The 20,138-nt window shown below is 59.2% G+C and overlaps 1 protein-coding gene across 1 annotated transcript; it reads left to right on the top strand.

Moving 5' to 3' along the window:
* Positions 1-2,412: 2,412 nt before the first annotated feature.
* Positions 2,413-20,138, top strand: PLCD3 (phospholipase C delta 3). Its single transcript, XM_069481547.1, has 15 exons — positions 2,413-2,584; positions 12,031-12,192; positions 12,278-12,506; positions 12,824-12,953; positions 13,886-14,114; positions 14,437-14,638; positions 14,796-14,940; positions 15,556-15,708; positions 16,797-16,940; positions 17,069-17,219; positions 17,893-18,009; positions 18,674-18,840; positions 19,023-19,158; positions 19,254-19,403; positions 19,554-20,138. Exons 1-15 carry the CDS (start codon positions 2,434-2,436, stop codon positions 19,640-19,642), a joined length of 2,355 nt encoding a protein of 784 aa, XP_069337648.1. The 5' UTR covers positions 2,413-2,433; the 3' UTR covers positions 19,643-20,138.

Raw genomic sequence — 20,138 nt, 5'->3', positions numbered from 1 at the left:
GAGTCGGATTTCCCAGCTCCGGAGTGCCGAGGCGGGCGGCAGCGCCTCCTGGTGGACATAGTGAAAGGTCGCGGAGTCTTCGCGCCCCCTGGTGGAAGTTCGCGTCTGTCGCCGAGCCCAGGCCTGGCAGGTCCGAGCCACCCACCTGGCTCTTCTGACGCTTAAGCGCTGGGCATAAAAAGAGTCATGTCCTGGGGTCAGGCGTTCTGAAGCAGGGACATCACAGCTGAGTTTTGGAAACTTTAAGAGTAAGGCCGATGGAGATAGTAGAATGATGGTTACCTCAGGCCGGGAAGAGTAGTGGGGGGCGGTAAAGAGGGGTGGTTATGGGGTACAAAAAATACAGTTAGGTATAAGGAATAGGATCCAGCATCCGGTAGCACAATAGGGTGTCTATAGTGAATGATAATATGTTGTATATTTTTAAATAACTAAAGAGTGGAATTAGAACGTTCCTAACACAAAGAAGTAAATGCTTGAGGTGATGGATATCCCAATTATCATTACACTTTGTATACTTATATCAAAACATCGCATGTACCCTATAAATATGTACAACTATTATGGATCCATATTAATGAAAAATAAAGGGCACGATCCGTGTGGTGACCTCACGTTCTCCCCCGTTGCCCCAGACGAAGGATGGACATTCATGGCGAATGGGACCCCTCTTCCTTCTGTCTGTGCACCCCTCGCCTCTCCCTGCTGTGAGGAAAATATGTATATATATATTTATATTTATAATTTTAAAACTTTAAAAAATAGACCAGGTGAGGTGGCTCATGCCTGTAATCCTAGCACTTTAGGAGGTCAAAGCGGGATGATCACTTGAACCCAGGAGTTTGAGACCAGCCTGAGCAAGAGCAAGACCTCCCTCTCTACAAAAATAGAAAAAAATTAGCCGGACATGATGGCACATGCCTATAGTCCCTGCTACTCGGAAGGCTGAGGCAGGAGAATCGCTTGAGCCCAGGAGTTTGAGGTTGCTGTGAGCTAGGCTGACGCCACTGCACTCTCGCCTGGCCGACAGAGCGAGCCCCTGTCTTGAAAAAAAAAAAAAGTAAATAAATAAAACTTAGCTTATCAAAAAAAAAAATAGAGTAAGCAAGGAGAAAAATGAGGAATATTATTCTTGGAGGAAAATATGACAGGATCAAAAGTACAAGGGCAGAGACTTGACATTCAGGAAGAAATTTCAGGACGCCAGAGCCAGGTGGGGATCCAATCCAGAATGTGTAGTCTCTGGGTAGGGAATATCTGAGAATGGGATAGAGCGGGGCAAGTAGGTAGCAAATCTAAGTCCTAGGGAAGAGGCTTTCTCCGCGGGATGCCACGCGGTTGGCGGCCACCGAGTGGCGGTGTGCGCCCAGCTCTCCGCCCGACGCGGGCACCTGCCTCGGACAACGCTGCCACCTGGACATCCCACCCTTCGCGCCCCTACTCCGGTGGTTTCATACAAATAGTAGATGACACCTGACACGGCCACCCGAACCTGCACGCGGACGCCCACCCGTGGAGTGACGTCACCGACAGCTATACCGCGGGCGGCGGCTGTCCCGGGACCATCGAGTGCGGGGCTGGGGTTCCAACCTGTCCAAGCCTCCAGAGCCCCAGAACCAGCTGACGGGGACTCTAGACTCAGCGCCGCCTCGCGCTGTCTAGACCAGTCAGCTTCGAGACTGTAGGAGTCTGAGGGGGCGGCAACTGGCCCCGCGCGGGGGTGCAGATCCTATGACGTCACTGCCAGAGGGCCCCCCCCCCCCCAGCCTCCCAGCCCCCAGCCGCCGCGCCCGGTCCTTCGGGCTCGCGCTGCCGGGCCGCGCCTGAGCTCCCGGAATTCTCTGGGCTTTCCGGGCCCGGGGACCCTTAGCCCAGGACAAGCGGCCCTGCACTCCCGTCCCCGGTCTGGCTCCCTGCTGAGGCCCGCTGGCGGGACGCGCACGCAGAGGGTGGAGTGGGGTCCTGCGTCCGCACTGAGCCAGGGTCCCGGAAGGGGAGAGGGTGTCTGTGCCACAGGGCAGCCCTCGCCCCCTCTGGTGCCCGCTCCCCCCACCCCCAGACTGGGGGCTCCGGCCACCCATGGGGCCGAGATCCGAGGATCTCTCGGACAATGGGGAGGCGGACTCACGAGCAGGAGCGAACGCGGTGACTCGGGGGACTCACGTTCCCGGGCCTGGGGTCCCGGCCGCCGCCTCGCGCCATCCCCGCTCAGTTCTCGCCCCGCCCCCTCCGTCCCTGGCCCTCCCTCCCTGAACCTCGTCCCTCCCTCTTTCCCTCCTCCCGGCTCCTTCTTCTCCGACTCGCTCCCGGCGCCACTAAGTTTCTTCGCTCGGGACCGCGCACGGAGCCGGGGCCGGGCCGGAGCGGCGTCCCCGCTGCCCTGTCCTCGCGCGCTGACCCCCAGCCCGGCCCCGGCCCCGGCCCCACCGAACCATGCTGTGCGGCCGCTGGAGGAGATGTCGCCGCCCGCCTGAGGAGTCCCCAGTGTCGCCCCAAGTCGCAGCGCCAGCCGCGCTCCCGCACTCGCCGGCGTCCTCGGAAGGCGGCACCAAGAGGCCCGGGCTTCGGGCGCTGAAGAAGATGGGTCAGTGTTGGGCAGAGGGACTCGGGGTGGGTGCGGATTGTCCCCAGGGGCGCAGCCTGGGAGGACAGGTTGCTCCGGGGAGCCGTTCTGAACTTCCTAGGCTGCATAGACTTGGGGAGGCTGTGGCGACGGGCGGAGTGCCACCACTGTCCAGCCATCCAGCCGGGGGTCGCATCTGGGGTCACCCGAGATCCCCAGGCCGAGGCGGGCGCCTAGGATGTTCTTTTTTTCCCACCAGGAGGCGCCCGCGGGGCGTGCTGGAGTTCGAATTTGGGCGAGGGCGCGGACTGGGGTCTCTAAGGGCAGGGACAGTGGAGCGGAGATAAAGGTTTGGGGTGCCCCTCACCCACCTCCCCAGCAACTTCTAGGGTCTGCGGGAGCTCCGAAACATCCTGGGGACTTGGCCGCCCTTAGGAGGGCTGAGAGTTGTTTGTGGCTGGCCTCTGTGGAAGAGGCTGGCCTCCCAAGCCAGCCCTCCATCCCTGCTGCAGGGGCAGCAGCAGCTAGTGAGAACGAACACTGTCCCGGGAGTCAGGAGGTCAAGGGGCCCATCTCAGACTTGGGGGAAGTCACTAGTTGAGAAGAAAGTACCTGTGGCTTATGAAGAAGCATGTCTCCGAGACAGACCGGCACCAGGTGGTTTCCATACCTGGTGTCATGTAATCCTCTTCACCTCTCTGAGACGTAGGTAGGTAAAGCCCCATTTCAGATGAGGAAACTGACTCAGAGACGTCAAGGAATTTGTCTATGATCACACAGCTAGTCAAAGGCAAAGTCTGATTGGTCCCCAGGCCATGCCCCATGACCTGGCCACCGGTACCCTCTCAGAGTCTGGGCAGAATAGGACTCGTGAGCATGCGTGTGAGAGTACTGTGTGACACAGAGGGGACCGTACAGCCCAAGTGCTGTATTGGAGCTGCTGTTGGTAGAATAGTTAATGACAGGGAACAGAAGGGCAAGGCTGCCCCGGGAACCCCGTGTGAATCTGGGGGCAGAATTTGGGGGTCCTGACTGCCAGTCTTGCCTTCTCCTTGGCGCTGCCCCTCCTCTTACTCACTCGACCTGCATTTATGGGTGCTGTGCTTACTGAGGCATGAGACGCATCTCTGCATGCATGCATTCCACAAACATTTCTGGAGGGCTTGTGGTGTCCTCTGCCCTGGGGCTCCTGCCCTGGGAGAGCTGAGGCACCTGCAGGGAGGCCAGACCATGATTTGGAGGGACAAGACCATGGAAGGAGGAGCATGTGAGATGCTGGGGAGCCAGCGAGGGCCCTGGCTGCCCCCTAGACTGGAGCGGTGAAGGGGAGAGGCCGGTGGGGGCCGGGTCCTCCAGGACCCTCCTTGTAGAGTTGTGGACTTGACTAGAGGGCAGCAGGAGCCCCAGAAAGGGCTCAGGCAGAGTGAATTGTGCGGAGCGGAGGGTGGGGTGGAGGCAGGGGGGAAACAGGGAGACTCAAGGAGGAGTGCTGGGGAATCAGTTGGGCGGGGTGCCCGAGATGGACTCCAGAACCCCCAGGAGGTAGGCTGGTAGGCTGGGCTGGACTCTGTGATCTGTGATCTGAAAGGTATCTCTGGGTGGGGGGTGGTGCCATTCTTTGGGCTAAGAAGCAGTGTGGTTTGGGGACTGGAGGGGGCTGTGGCCAGGTAGCCCTGGGAGTCAGCCCCCGCAGGGCTCCTGGATACCATGGCGGGGGCAGAGGTGAGCTGCGGAGCCCTGCGGCCCCTCCATTCCACACATGTTTGCTGAGCACCGTCAGCGGGCCACGGCGCTGCGCTGGGGCTGGGCTACAGAGCTGCGTATCACACAGCCTTGCCCTCCGGGCGTGCACAGTTTAGTGGGCAGAGACATGTGTAGACAAATAATTATTATGGCCGAGGCCAGGACGCAGCACCTGTCAGCTGAGTAAGGCTGCACAGGAGCTCTGGGCACCTCATCAGGGTGACACTGTGGGGAACTATGTGGGTATCAGGATGTCATCCCAGCCACCCTCCCTCCCCACTACTGCCCCATCCTGTTGAGTGACTGCAGAGGCCACAGGGAGCCCAGGGACAGGGTGGAGACAAAATCCAACCCTGGGGCCCCGCCCCTCGGGCCATCAGGGCCAAGGTCTAGGTCCATCACCAGGTAGCTTCCACTACCCCCAAAGCCACTGCCCGTCACCGCCACACCCTGCCACTGCCATCGCCACACCCCTTAGGCTAGCAGAGAACAGATTTTATATCAAATCAGGTCAAGAGACTAGGACAAGGAGTGGCTCAGAGAGGCCCAAGGAAAAGAGAAGGCCTTTAGGGCCACACCAGGGAGAACCAGACGAGGGAGGGGGAGGAAGGAACCCCCCACCCCACACTGAGTGTCTAGTGGGAGTTGTTTGTGCCCTTTTAGTCCCCTGTTCCTGGGCTGGGCCGCTGGCCTGGCAGGAAATAGTTGAAGAGAGAAGAGATGTAGAGCCCAGGGATGCTGAGCTTGCAACAGGCCTGATCCTGCTTAATCCTTGGATGTCCCCGTGGGGAAGGTGCTGTCCTCACCTTAGGTCACTTACAGATGAGAAACTCAAGGTGGAGGGGAGAAGTCACTGCCCAAGGCCACACCGTTGACAGGCAGCGATTGCCGATTGCCGTTAATGCCTAATCTTCAGTGATAGACTAATGAATACTAATTAACACCTTTATAACACTGTGGCAGGCACTTGTCACATGACAACTCATTTAATGCTCACAATAACAGGAGGTAGGTACCATTAGCTTCCTTTTACAATTGAGGAAACTGAGGCTGAGAGGCTTTTGGTAACCTGCCCAGAATTCAAAGCCAGGAAGTAGCTGAGAGAAGGTTTGGACCCAGGCAGTGTGGTTCACAATCCGTGCTCATAGCGCAATGAATGAAAGAGAAGCTTGTACCCGGGGAGGGCCTGCTACTCCGCTCCCCCCCACGGCCCTGCCAGCCCCAGGAGTGTCCTCATAGGATTGCCAAATGAAATACAGGACACCCAGTTAAGTTTGAATTTCAGATAAACAATAAATAATGTGGGACATACTTACACTAAAAATTATTTTTTGTTTATCTGATACTCACATGGAACTGGTGTCCTGAATTTTTTCTGGCAACCCTACCTCCCTAGAGCCCCATCTACGCCTGTGCCCCACGCTCCACCCCTGCCCCTAATCCTCCCAGCGGGCAGAGGCCTGAGTGGGCAAAATCCTGCTCCTGTCCCTCCCCGGCCTGCACACACCACCAAGTGCCCCTGGGCAAGAGGGCTGTCCCGATGGCCTGCCCGGGCTGCCTCCCGCAGGGTGAGTGGGGCTGCTGTGGGTGGGTTTGGCAGGTGGGGTCTTTAGAGGGACCCTCAGCCCTGGCAGGTGCCTGGCCTGGGTGGTGGGGAGGGGTGGGCAGCCCTCCAGGCTAAGCAGGGGCATGCCAGGCAGGGCGGGGGTGCTGGCTCTGTCAGGCCTTGTGGCCCCCTTCCCTCTCCCGCTTCCCTCACTCTGGCTTCTGCCCCCAGCCAGGCTTCCTGCCTGTTCTGGCCCTGCAGGGAAGGGTGCAGAGTCTCTCTGCGTCCGGCCCAGGGCCAGGGGAAGCACTGCCTGCCTTTCCTGACTTTGTTGACTTTCCAAGGAATGTTACGGACTCTGGCGCTGAGCCCCGCCAGGCTCCCGCCCTGGGTGTGGCAGCCAGCTGGGACATGGGGGACATCCTTGTGCCTGAGGTGCTGAGGCTGCCTGCTGGCTAAAGGATTAGGATGGGCAGGTGTTTGGGACCCCTGGCCGTGGTTTGTCCTCTTCCAGCATCTCACAGCCCCAGCCACCTGGAAACTGCTCTTTCCCTCCTCCCGCCTTGGCCTTGGCCCGAGGCTGTCGCTGTTCCTGGCATGTCTGGCATTCCTGCTGGCGCTCCGTGTGCCCTTCCCGTGTGCACTGGCTCTCACACACCGCCCGCCTATCTTCCTCCCCTGGCTGACCCACCTTCCTGCCGCCCCACCCCCCAGCCCATGCACAGGTGCACACGCACCCCCTCTACGTGCACCCTGGCACCCTGCTGTCTGTGTGCTGCCCCTGCATGTACAGGCCTGGAGACCACACAGAACCCCCACCCCACCCCGCTGGCCTGCTCTGGCGTCTGCCTGCCCCTGCACAGCCCCTGCGCCCATCCTGGCCTTGGGCACCCTGCACGGTTTTCAGCACACACGGCTTGCCCTCTCTCAGCTCGGCCGCCCATCCGTGAGAAGGGTGGGATTTGGGGGCCCATTCCAGCTCTGCAATGAGGAGTTTCATGCCCCCAGCCTTGGCCACCCAGACAGAACTGCTCAGGCCCCATACCCCCGAGACTACCCAGGCTGCAGGTGGACATCCAGAGCCTCTGGGCCTGCCCGGCACTCACCACTCCTGGCCGTCTCTGTGGGTCGAGATAAGTGGCCCAGGGGAGGTGTCTAAGCCCAGCTGACAACACTGAACTGGCAGGAAATGGGCCCAGCTGGTGGAGGCCATGGGGCAGCGAGGCACAGATATCGGAGCACCTGGTACCCCTTCCCTCCTGGGGCACTAACACACTTCCCCAGAGCCCTGCCTCAGTTTCCTTTATTCTCATTTATTGAGCACCCACGACGGGCCAGGCCCTGGACTGAGAGCTCCGTGTGCCTTTGCTCATTGTGGCCATACGTAGCCCTCTGGGGCCGACTCCCCGACTTCCACCACACGCCAGCTCCATTGCTCTCTGACCTGGCGGCCGGGGACAGCCAGCTAGCCGCTCCCTGCCTCTTTAACAGCTTTATGGAGATATCAATTCACATACCATAGAATCCATCCATTTAAAGTTTACGGTGGCTTCTGGCATATTACATTATTAAATTTTAAAAGTTATGGTAAAATATACATAACATAAATTGGGCCATTTCAACCATTTTTAAGTGATTAAATCACTGACATTAATTATATTCACACTGTTGTGCAACCATCACCATTACCTATTTCCAAAACTTTTTTATCACCCCAAACAGAAACTCTAGCTATTAAGCAGTGATTTCCTGTCCCCGTCCCCCACTGAGGACCTCCAATCTACTTTGCGCCTCTGTGAATTGTCTGCTCTGTGTACCTCGAATAATGGAATCGTACAGTATTTGTCCTTTTGGGTCTGGCTTCTTTCAATTAATGATGTTTCCAAGGCCTGTCCGTGTTGTAACGTACATCAGATTTCACTCTTTTATGGCTGAATACTATTCCGTTGTGTGTAGAGACCACATTTTGTTATCCCTTCCTCTGTTGGTGGACACTGGGCTGTTTCCACCTTTCGGCCTTTGTTCGCCCTCCTTTTTACCGCCCTTACCTCACGATGGTTCCCACCCACTCTGCTGAAGGTAGCCTGGCACTGGCCTGACAGCTGCCGGTCAAGGCAGAGATGGTTTGAACAGATGGAAAACCCACGGAAACAGTAGGGGGTGGGCGGTTTGTGCACCTGCTCAGAGCAGGTAGGAATGAGGTCAAGGCAACACCTGTGGGTTTGGGACTGGCAGGGCCTATGAATGTTCCCTGGGTGTCTGGGCCAGGAGAGGGACCCTCCTGCTCCCTCGCTGCCTCACTTCTGTTAGCACCCGGGGCCCTGGCCGCCCCAGGGTTCAGAAGCACCAGCAGTGGAGAGAGAGGGGCAGCCACCCAGGGCCTCGGCGCCTGGGCCAGCGGGCACTGCACCCTCGTTCTGTTTGGCTTTGCCATTTGGTGTGTGGCTGGAGGCAGGGTCATCCAGAGGCCAGTGCCAGTCGGGCGGACAGCCTGGAATGTCACTCTTTCCCCCAGCATGTTCCTGGGGAGCTGGGGGTAAAGGCCAGGAGCAGGGGCCCCCTCACTGTGGGCACCTGCGCCAGTGGGGGCCCCGTCAGGTGTTCAGGCTGCCCATCTCCACGGCCTGTTTGCGGAAGGCTCTGGACAAAGCAGGCCCTAGTGACTCACCTCCATTTCCCGTCTTAGTCATTCACCAGCCCTCCCTCCTCCCTCACCGTGGGCTTGGCATCAGATGACTGGCTGGGTTAGGGGAGGTGGCCCCAGATGCAGAGCCTGGTGTCATGGCAACGAGCAGTCCCCTTTCCCAGGGCTGAGGGAGGGGTGGGCCCAGCCATAGTGGCACTGCTGTTCTGTCCCCACCTGTCATTTCGCAGGATGAGAGAATTCAGAGGTTGCCAAGATGTGGCAGAGGGGAGGATCTGGTGAGTCCCTTAGCCTGGCACATGCCTTTTACACCCAGCTCTTTGGAAAGAGGAGGGTTCCACTTCCCTTTCCCAACCAGAGGGCACCGAAGGGGTACTGACCCAGAGAGCCACATGCTGACCCCAGAGGGGACCATAGCCCGCTAAGGGAGGGCAGGCTTCTCCTCCTGCCCCTGAGACCCTGATTCTCAGTCATGGTCACCCTTACAGTCACAAGATGGGTTTTTTTAAAATACAGAAGCCCACTCCCCACTCCACATCTGCTAGGCGAGAATCTCTGGGCAGTGGGGTTTGCAACCTCCCCCAGGTGATTCCCACGAACAGCTAGGGTTGAGAAACCCTTGCCCATAGGCCCCGCCTTGAAATCAGACAGATCAGGCAGGGCTGGGGTAGGATGCACTCAGTCCCCATCTGCCCGTCTACCTGCCCCCACCCCATCAGTACACGCTAGCTGTGAGCCTGGCTCTGGGATGAGTGCTGTAGGGAGGAGATAGGACCTCATTCTGCCATCAGCTTTATTAAAATCCCCTGAAATTACATTATAGGTGGGTTTTGTTTTTTCTTTAAGTTAAGAAGTGCTGCTGGTGGTCAGAGAGGGAGAACTCTTATTTGAGGAAAAATCAAGGAAGGCTTCCTGGAGGAGGTGGTATCTGAGCTGGTCCTTGAAGGACTCAGATATGAGGAGGAACAGGGGGAAGGATCCTACAAAGTCTCCAAAAGAGAGTGAGAGGGGAGTTCCAGGGATTTGGACTTGATTCCTTAGTTGGAGTTTGCAGCTGGGCAAGCAGGAGCCTTGGGAGTGCAAAGCCAAACCCAGTCTTGGGGGCCTGTTAAAATAAAGGGAGGAAGAGAGGCCCACTGGTGTGTTGTGTTTGGCCCACACAGTGGTGGTGTTTTTTTGTTTTGTTTTTTTTTTAATTCCATTTAGTTGCCAAAATTAAAAGATCTGGTGGCTTCACATACAGATCCAGATTCCAGTTCTCTGGAAACTCTGGGCCCTCAGCCCCTCTGGCTGTCCTCCCCCTTCCAAAGGGCATGCACTCTCCAGTTTGCCTGGCTCCTGCCTCTTCTGTTGTCCCCTGGCTCATAAGCCTTTAGTTTTGACTCCTGCTGAGGCATTTCAGAGCAGGGCGTGGCACCATCAGGGCTAGCCATCACATGTTCGAGGGGTTAGGGCCAGGGGAGGGCCAAACGTCTTCAAGGCTCAGTGTTGGTCACACTGGAGAGAGCCCTGCATTTTGGATTTTACAGCAGATATTACTGTGGTCTCCATTTTATGGATGGAGAACATGAGGCTGAGAGCAGTCAGGGGTTAGTGCCACCAGGGCCATGTAACTGGGAAGTGACTCCCCCAGCCCCTGAATTTGAATTGTTCTCCCCCCACCTGCACTGCCCAGGGTGGCAGCAGGGAGCGGGAGGGAGGGAGACAAGGGCAGCAGAAGAGCTGGGCAGCCCATGGGCCCAGGGCCAAGGCGCTGGGGCGCCACCTCCGTTTGCTGCCTGTGTCCACCACTTCCTCGCTAGGGAACTCTGGCAAGTGACTTAAGCTTCCCCGACCCTCAGTTTCCTCATCTGTTGCTACAAGAGCAGGGCCTGCACGAAGGAGGTGCTTTGCGAGCATTTGCTTTTGTTCAGGAAGGTGGACACTGGCCGGAGAGAGCATGTGGACTGAAGGGTCACGGGGGGTGTGGCAGTGGCCTAGCAAGAGGGATCATCAAATGTCATGGAAGACCTTCCTTTCGGTAGGGCCCCACCAGGGCACGAAGAGGACACCTGGAGATCACCCAGGCAGGGCTGGTCCTGGAGTCTTTGGCCTGTGACCCTGGAGCTAAGGTGGCCTCTGATGTCCTCCCATGTCTTTGGGAAAGCAGAAGCGAGGTGCTTGGGTTGCAGCAAGAGAGATCTAGGTTAGATAGTGAGACTACTTTCCTGATGGCCACAGTTTCACACCAAGGGAAAAGGCTGTTGGTGGCAGATTCTGGGCTTGAAGGCTGGAGGCCATGGTAGAGGAGGGTGGCAGAAAGGGTGACCTTTAGTGAGGCCTGAGTCCCAGGCACTGCCTAAGGGCTGCAGGGACCGCTGCTCAGAAGTGGAGAGGGAAGGCCTGTTACTGGGACCCACCCCCACCCCCACCCTGGGCCCCAAAGCCTAAAGCCAAACCCAGTGATGGTGGCTTGTTATAGCAAGGAGAGGAAGGGAGGCCTTCGAGGGGCGGGGAAGTTCACTGCAAGGTGAAGGCCTGGGTTTGGGAGGCTGGGGAATGGGCGCAGCAGGTCCCGGGATGGCCTGCAGGGTCATGCCAGCACCCTGTCCTCCTGGCATGGTCCTATCCACGGCTGGACTTTGAAGTGTTGCCCCAGTTCTTGGGCTTCAAGCCTTGGCCCTCGAGACAGAGAGATGACAGACACTCAGCAAGCGTGCGTGAAGAAGTTATTGTAAGGAAAGTTTAAGGGTGCAAAGCGAAAGTACATTTCCTAAGGGGACATGGGTCTGCCTCCGCCAGTGGGGAAGACACTGTCTAACGTCTATGTTTTTCCTTTTGTATGCTAGTAGTTTAGGTAAAGGTTAGTTATAATTATTCATAACTATGTGTCACTGTTTTGGGGACTGAATTCCTTTCTATGTTCGGACAAGACTGAACGGCTCTGTTTCAGTCGTTCTTTCTAACGTGCCTACGGTGGGGAAAGCGCCAGCACCTATTTACGGCGCTTTCTCCCTTCTCTGACTGGCGGTCCTTGTTCCATGGCCTAACTACCCCATTCTTTAAGACCGAAATAACCGTTCCCTCTTTTTATTTTTCTGTACCCATTTCCTCCTCATTGCTTTTCTATAACTGCTTCTCCTTTCTGTTTTTCCTTTTTTTTGAGACAGAGTCTCACTCTGTTGCCCGGGCTAGAGTGAGCGCCGTGGCGTCAGCCTAGCTCACAGCAACCTCAAACTCCTGGGCTCAAGCGATCCTCCTGCCTCAGCCTCCCGAATAGCTGGGACTACAGGCATGCACTACCATGCCCAGCTAATTTTTTGTATATATATATATATATATGTTTTAGTTGTCCATATAATTTCTTTCTATTTTTAGTAGAGACGGGGGTCTCATTCTTGCTCAGGCTGGTCTCGAACTCCTGACCTTGAGCGATCCACCCGCCTCGGCCTCCCAGAGTGCTAGGATTACAGGCGTGAGCCGCCGCGCCCGGCCTGTTTTTCCGATTTCCATTCCTCTCACTTGTTTTCCTGTCCCTAACACTGCCGCCCGCAGGCCTGACGGAGGACGAGGACGTGCGCGCCATGCTGCGGGGCTCCCGGCTGCGCAAGATCCGCTCGCGCACGTGGCAGCAGGAGCGGCTGTACCGGCTGCAGGAGGACGGCCTGAGCGTGTGGTTCCAGCGGCGCATCCCGCGCGCGCCGTCCCAGCACATCTGTGAGCGGCCGGGCCGGGGGCGCCGGGTGGCAGAGCGCCGGGGACGTCGCGACCGTGCGGCCGCCCTGACCCGCCTTTCCCGCAGTCTTCCTGCAGCACATCGAGGACGTCCGAGAGGGCCACCAGTCCGAGGGCCTGCGGCGCTTCGGGGCCGCCTTCGCGCCGGCGCGCTGCCTCACCATCGCCTTCAAGGGCCGCCGCAAGAACCTGGACCTGGCGGCGCCCACGGCCGAGGAGGCGCAGCGCTGGGTGCGCGGCCTGGCCAAGCTGCGCGCGCGCCTCGACGCCATGAGCCAGCGCGAGCGGCTCGACCAATATCCTGCCCTGGCTGGGAGGGAGGGCCCCGTCCTGGGACAGCCCCCAGTCCGAGGGGAGGCACGGTCCCTGCCCTTAGTGGGCACAGTCTGAGAGCGGGACCGAGGCCGCGGTCTGCACAGCTGACCATGGGGACACACGCCCCGGCTTGGGCTGAACTCCCACCAGGAGGGGAGCCCCAGTCCCATTGCCCCTGTGTTCAGGGAGTCCACAGGCCAAGGGGAAAGTGCAGCCCCTAACCAGGGAAGCCCTCAGACCCAGGTGCCAGTGGCAGGGGAGGGGGCACCTGTTGCTGGTATTTCCTGAGCACCCACACTTGGATCCACGCCTATCTGCACCGGGCAGACTCCAACCAGGACAGCAAGATGAGCTTCAAGGAGATGAAGAGCCTGCTCAGAATGGTCAACGTGGACATGAATGACATGTATGCCTACCGCCTCTTCAAGGTGGGCCATGGCCTTGGACTTTGATCTCTGGCCCTGCCACCCCTCTGGCCTCTCCCAGCTGAGTCATCAGCTAGCCCCCTGCCCCAGCTTTTTGGAGGGAGCAGCCTGTCCCTGCAGAATGGCAACATCTGGGCCTATTTACCTTTTTTCCCTCCCCTGAGGCCACTGGGCCAGGATGGAATTGGGGAATGGCCATCCAGAAATTCTTCTTTCACCCTCAGGCAGAGCCCAGCAGTAGAGTGGCACCTTCCCACCCCTCCAAAGTGAGCAGCCAAGTTGTTTTCATTTCTCTAAGTCTGCAGGGCACCTTTTGCACCCGGGAGCAGGAGTCGGCTTGCAGACACACACGTGCACGCAGACATACACGCACACTCTCCTCCGTGCACCTCCCATGTGACCATGACACCTCCTGCATGGGAGCACAGAGGCACACAGGGGTGGGCCCTGCATCTAGGCCCAGTGGAGCACATGGCAGACACCTGCATAGATGGTGACTGTGTGACCATCCTATGACCCTGAAAGACAGAAAAGACCATGGGACCTGGACACTTGGGCCACAGCTCCACAGGGACTGCTCCATGGGTTCTCGTTCACATGTCGCTCTTCTACCCTGGGTGTGAGTGCGTGAGCGTGAGGATGGTATGTGTCCATGTAGGAGGGGTCTTGTGGCCCAGGGTCGCCTTTTTTCCTCCCACGTCTTGGTTCCGGGTCAGGCCATGGTGCAGAGGGACAGGCACTGACCTGAGACCTTCCTTAAGATGCGGTCCTGCAATTCACCAGCAGTGGGACCTGGAGGGGCCAGAGTCTTGCTTTTAGTTTCTCCACCTGTGAAAAGGGGATGTCGCCTTCCCAGCTGTGCTAGACGAGGGCGTGTCAATGGGGCAGATTGCCCGGGGTGCCCCCTCCTCTGAGTGTCTCCCCCGGCTCCCCAGGAGTGTGACCGGTCCAACAATGAGCGGCTGGAGGGGGCTGAGATCGAGGAGTTCCTGCGGCGGCTGCTGAAGCGCCCAGAGCTGGAGGACATCTTCCATCGGTACTCGGGCGAGGACCGCGTGCTGAGCGCCCCTGAGCTGCTGGAGTTCCTGGAGGACCAGGGCGAGGACGGCGCCACGTTGGACCGCGCCCAGCAGCTCATCCGGACCTATGAGCTCAACGAGACAGGTGGGGGTCTGCACAGCCAGGTCTTGGCACCCGCCAGGGCTGCGCTCCCAGCCGAGCCGTCTCTACTGTGGGCTGGCGGTGGGCACCATCTCGGGCAGGTTCTTGCCTCTTCCAGACTCTGCTTCCACATCTATAAAATGGCGTAATAATGTGTCTTCCTCACGGGGTTTGGTTGGTGATTAAATGGCATAACTTACATAAAGTCTAGTCTGTAGATAGTCTAGTTCTCATTACTAAGTTGAATGAGCCTTGGGGGGGCATTTGGGGCTGGACATGGGGGTCTTCCAGCTGGCCTGACACCCTTTCTTGCCTGTCCCTGTAGCCAAGCAGCACGAGCTGATGACACTGGATGGCTTCATGATGTACCTGCTGTCACCTGAGGGGGCTGCCCTGGACACGGCCCACACGCAGGTGTTCCAGGACATGAGCCAGCCCCTTGCCCACTACTTCATCTCCTCCTCCCACAACACCTACCTGACCGACTCGCAGATCGGGGGGCTCAGCAGCACCGAGGCCTACGTCAGGTACCATGGTGGGGGTGGACACACCTGGGAGCCCCGCTTGGAGGGGACATGGGGCTCAACCCTCACTCTGGGCTTCCTGGGGCCTCCCTGGCTCAGCCTGCTGTTGCTGTGGCCCCCACACACCACCTTGGCCATCTGTCCCTCTGTCCGTCCGCAGGGCCTTTGCCCAGGGATGCCGCTGCGTGGAGCTGGACTGCTGGGAGGGGCCTGGGGGTGAGCCCATCATCTACCACGGCCACACCCTCACCTCCAAGATTCTCTTCCGGGATGTGGTCCAAGCTGTGCGCGACCACGCCTTCACGGTGAGCCCCTGCAACCCCCACGCCCAGCCCCAGAGCCTTCCCAGCGACCACCTGCCCAAGAACCACTCATTCACCAAGTGCTGCTGGGATAAGTGTCAATAGGGTGGGACAAAGCTGAATGACATGCTCCCTCCTCTCCCACCTTCATATTTAATAAATGTATTAAAATCACAAGGTTTCCAGAAGAAAACCTTGGGGGTAGGGAAGCTCATTTTAATCATGACTTTCAGAGTTGGCCATAAAAGCAGCTCTCCAGTGGCCTCTATGTAAACATTGCAATTTCTGTCAAGGTGTACAAATCAACAAATGATAAGTTTGCAACATAACGGACAGGGTCAATGTCATTGACATGTAAAGAGCATTTATAAAAGAAAACCATGCCTGCAGCTGCCCTCAGCCTCCCAGCAGACCACGCCTGTCGAGGCCTCGGATCTGACCTCTGCCCTCCATGGACACACGGTGCCCACGTGTGTCCCACATCCCATCCACTCAGTCCCCCTCCAGTGGGTTCTCCAGAGCCCGGCCTTGCCTGCCTGTCCTGAAGGGGTTGGGGGCGGGGTGGGTACTGGCAGGGGAGGGAGGAGCGGCTCTGAGACTTTATCCCTCCCCCCACAGCTGTCCCCATACCCTGTCATCCTGTCCCTGGAGAACCACTGTGGACTGGAGCAGCAGGCTGTCATGGCCCGCCACCTCCGCACCATCCTGGGGGACATGCTGGTGACGCAGGTGCTGGACTCCCAGAACCCTGAGGAGCTGCCGTCTCCAGAGGTGATGTCCCCCAGGTCTCCAGCCTGAGTGGAGTCCCTGCTCGTGCCGCCTCTCTGTCCAGGACCCCTCACCTCTCTTTGCCTTGACCTTTCCCTGCTCCTCCATCACCTGACATCTGCCACCCCCAGTCTCGTCCCTCTGCTGCCCTCTGGCTCTCCATTCTTGTCTGGGCCCACCCCACACCCTTACCTGGCCTTCAAGGCCTTCCTCGACCTGGCCCTGCCCTGCCTGCTGTGTCCCTGCTCACAGAGTCCCTGCAGGCTCAGCCATTCCCCCTGCTGGTTGACACTGTCTTCTCCACCTGGAACTCCCCTCCCAGCCATCTACGTACGCCAAGTACCACCTGCTTAGGATTCCAGCTCAACTGAAACCGCCTCTTCCAGTGGCCTTACAAACTTCCCGAGCTCTCTGGCCCGAGGTGGCCTTCCTCCCTTCCTTCCCACCCCGGAACATTGTATCTGCCGTCTCAGGATGTTTATCCTGTTCAGACTCCTTGAGAAAACTCCCCTACCCCAGTCTCAAATGTGCAGGGAATGTTGCCTCACCCTTGTGAGATTTGGTTTCTGTTATCAGTATGAAAATCACATCCATATGGTAAAAAGCAAATCAAGCTGTACAAAGGGTGTGAAATGGAAAATGAGTTTCCTCCATTCAGGCTCACCCTGTCCCATTTTGCAAGAAGTAACCATCTTCGACAGTTTGTGCGTCCGTCCAGAATCGCACGGCATGTACACAACACACCCACGTGCAGAAACATCTTTTCTTGCAAATGTTGCCAGAAAGGGGCCTGTGATTGCATGTTCTACACTCCCTCCCTCCGTGTAAGCTTTTTGAAGAGGGCTTCTCCTCCTGCAGCCCCGAGCTGCCTCATTTATTTCAGCAGCTGCTGTGACTATTCTGATGTCTGAAGGGACAAACCTTATTAACCCTGCCCTGTTGGTGGCCTCCTAGGTTGTCCCCCACTTTTCCCTATGAGAAACACCCCTCGTCTGTGTGTCTCCTTCCTGCCTCTCACACGGTGGGGGGTGAATGACCCACCTGCTGCCATGGGGGCGAGAGGCCTTGACCCTCCCTATTGGCCTCTACAGCAGCTGAAGGGCCGGGTCCTGGTGAAGGGGAAGAAGCTACCAGCTGCTCGGAGTGAGGATGGCCGGGCTTTGTCAGACCGGGAAGAGGAGGAGGAAGAGGAGGAGGAAGAAGAGGAGGAGGCGGCTGCAGAGCAGAGAAGGCGGGTGAGTGGGCTAGAGGGCTGGGCCCGGGCTAGTCCCACTGCAGAGCTAGGGGCGGGGGGTGGGGAAGGGGAGGAGGGTAGGTGCCAGGGGGCTGGAGCCCGCTGACCCCGCTGGGGCTGGTCTCCCAGGCCAAGCAGATCTCCCCGGAGCTGTCAGCCCTGGCCGTGTACTGCTGCGCCAGCCGCCTGCGGACCCTGCAACCTGTCCCCGGCCCTGCCCAGCCCTGCCAGGTCAGCTCCCTCAGTGAGCGCAAGGCCAGGAAGCTCATTCGGGAGGCAGGTAGGCGCCGGGACGGAGGGCATCCGGAAGGCAGGAGGGTGGTGGGGGGGTCTCCTGAGGTGGTGTCGAAAGGAGATGGGGAGGGCTTTGGGGCTGGCCGGCCAGTGAAGAGGTCAGGGACCCGAGAGAGGGGCTTTTGGCGCAGGGAATGAGGGTCCAGGTGTGGCTGGAGGGGAGAGTCACAGGGATGAAAGCGGCCTGCTCTCTGCCCTCTCAAGGCTCACAGCCCAGTGGGGGCCAGACAGATAGGGGGGCCAGTCAGGGCCTGACAGGGGCAGGGGGAGTCCAGCAGAAGTGGGTGAGATCGGGGAAGGGTTCCCGGAGCAGGTGGTGCCCGGGAAGACACATCACTGGAAGGAAGAGGAGGGAGCAGCCAGGTGGGGCAGGGGATGGGGGCTCCTGGAGGGAGAAGTGGGCTGCAGGAAGGCCTGGAGGTGTGACCTATGAGCAGGGTTCCAGGCACCACCGTGTCACTGGAGGGGTGTGGGCAGGATGAGTGAGGAGTGGCAGGGAATGTCAGCCGGGGGCCAGGCTGTGTGGCCAGAGGGGTCGGGGGAGAGTGAGGAGGGGACGGGGAGCTAGGGATGGGACTTCAGCCTCTGCTCCCAGGAAGCCACAGGCATGGGTGAGGGACCCCGGGGGCCTGTCACAGTCCTGCCCCACTCCGCCCCAGGGAACAGCTTCGTCAGGCACAACACCCGCCAGCTGACCCGTGTGTACCCACTGGGGCTGCGGATGAACTCGGCCAACTACAGCCCCCAGGAGATGTGGAACTCGGGCTGTCAGCTGGGTGAGCAGGGCCGTGGGGACGTGGAGGGGGCCGGGTGCCTATGGGGGTGGCCTCTGGGAAGCCATGGGAGGCCTCAGCAGTGAGGGGGCCACACAGCCTTCCAGAAGGTGGAAAAGCGCATCTTGTTCCTAATAACTATTTAAAAAGCTGTCAGAATTTTGGTGGGGAAATGAGGTTTTCTTTGTTCTTGACAGTGTGGAAGTCTCATGTTTTAATGAGGTAGGAATGAAAACCTCCACTCCTATATGCCCGACACACTCACGCACACCCCTTAGTGGCAGCCCTGCCAAGTCTACACTGACGAGGGCTCTGGGGACACGAGCACTGCCCGAGGAGGGAGCGTGGTCCCCTTGGGCGGGTCCAGAAGCCCCAGGCTTCCTCAGCCCTGGCTGTGACCCCAGCTAGGCTGGGCCCTGAGGGTGAGGGCTTCTCCAGCACCCCTAGCCCAGCCCACGCTCCAGGGAAACCAGGGATAAGGTACAGCTGACAGTGAGGGCTGGGTCCCCTGGCTGCCATGACCCCCTCCCGATAAGTCACAGTGGGGACAGGTAGCACTAGCCAGACAGGAGGCCCGGGGCCCTCTGCAGAGAGGAGCTAAGTCCCCTGAAACTGCGCATGAGGCGAGGGCCACTAAGAGCCCTCTCTGGCCCTGCTGTGTCCACAGTGGCCCTGAACTTCCAGACGCCAGGCTACGAGATGGACCTCAATGCTGGGCGCTTCCTCGTCAATGGGCAGTGCGGCTACGTCCTGAAGCCTGCCTGCCTGCGGCAGCCCGACACAGCCTTTGACCCCGAGTGCCCTGGACTCCCTAGGACCACTCTCACCATCCAGGTCAGCAGCCCCGACCGTGCCCTCGGCTGGGGTCAGAGGTGGTTCTGGAGAGGCCCTTCCGAGCTGGAGGAGGACGGGAAGGTTGGGGATGGGCTTGTGCTGAGGGTGGTCCGAATGCCCACGGCAGGGGTGGGCGTGGGGCCTAGCGGGCCAGGCCGAAGCTCCCTCCCTTCCCCCCCCAGGTGCTGACCGCACAGCAGCTGCCCAAGCTGAACGCTGAGAAGCCACACTCCATCGTGGACCCCCTGGTGCGCATCGAGATCCACGGGGTGTCTGCCGACTGTGCCCGAAAGGAGACCAACTACGTGCTCAACAATGGTGGGGGCCCGCTGCTGGGAATGGGGGGCAGACAGCAGAGAGTGGAAGGGGTGCGGGCCGGGCGCCGGGCTCTGACTGCCACGCCTGCGCCCTAGGCTTCAACCCCCGCTGGGGGCAGACCCTGCAGTTCCAGCTGCGCGCTCCAGAGCTGGCGCTGGTCCGGTTCGTGGTAGAAGATTATGACACCACCTCCCCCAATGACTTTGTGGGCCAGTTCACGCTGCCCCTCAACAGCCTGAAGCAAGGTTGGTGGAGGCCGGTGGGGGTGGGAAGGGGCGGGGTCCGGCCTCCCTGTTCACCTCTGTGCTACCCGTTTCCTCTGAGTGCCCGGGCCTGGTTCAGGGCTGAGCCCGGGGCTGGGCAGAGGACCCAACACCTGGCTGCCCTCCTCACAGGGTACCGGCACATCCACCTGCTTTCCAAGGACGGGGCCTCGCTGTCACCAGCCACGCTCTTCGTCCACATCCGCATCCGGCGCTCCTGAAGGCCCCACTGACCTGCCTTGGGGGTCTGCGGATGCCGGTCTGCGTCCCCTGCAGAGCCCTCGCCCCCTCTGGAGTGGAGGGGTGGTGGGAGTACCAGCCACCCCCCCAGCCTGCCCACTGGGCCCGCTCACCTGGTGCTGGGCTCACCTGGGTGCTGACGGGTGCTGAGGGCTTCCTGGGTCCCTCCTGAAGAACAGGTATGATCTGTTCCCAGCATAGCTGCTCTCGTGACTTCAGTGAGCTCCAGCCCTGGGGCTCTGAGACAGCCCCAGCTCCTCTTGTCCTCAGCCCTCCTCCTCACCTCGGCTGATGAAGAGCCAGGCCTGTTGCTGCCAGGAGACTTGGGGAGCAGGACACCTGTGAGCCCCAGCCCCTCTCTGCCCGCCAGCAGGGCCATCCCCGCCTCCTTCCCCCAGAGGAGCACAGCTGCCCCCTTTCCCCCACCCGGGGCATTAGCCAGCTCCTGAGCCTCCTTTCCCCCCAGGCTTTCCTGGA

Source organism: Eulemur rufifrons, chromosome 9 (assembly GCF_041146395.1).
Source record: "Eulemur rufifrons isolate Redbay chromosome 9, OSU_ERuf_1, whole genome shotgun sequence".
Classification (NCBI taxonomy): Eukaryota; Metazoa; Chordata; class Mammalia; order Primates; family Lemuridae; genus Eulemur; species Eulemur rufifrons.
This window is presented reverse-complemented; position numbering and strand designations above follow the sequence as displayed.

What these genes read in the sequence shown, in the direction of transcription:
- PLCD3 (XM_069481547.1), top strand. Translation starts at nt 2,434, where the DNA reads ATGCTGTGCGGCCGCTGGAGGAGATGTCGCCGCCCGCCTGAGGAGTCC. An exon ending in CAGCGCGAGCGGCTCGACCA is followed by an intron (nt 12,507 to 12,823) that starts ATATCCTGCCCT and finishes GAGCACCCACAC; the next exon opens with TTGGATCCACGCCTATCTGC. An exon ending in GAAGCTCATTCGGGAGGCAG is followed by an intron (nt 17,220 to 17,892) that starts GTAGGCGCCGGG and finishes ACTCCGCCCCAG; the next exon opens with GGAACAGCTTCGTCAGGCAC.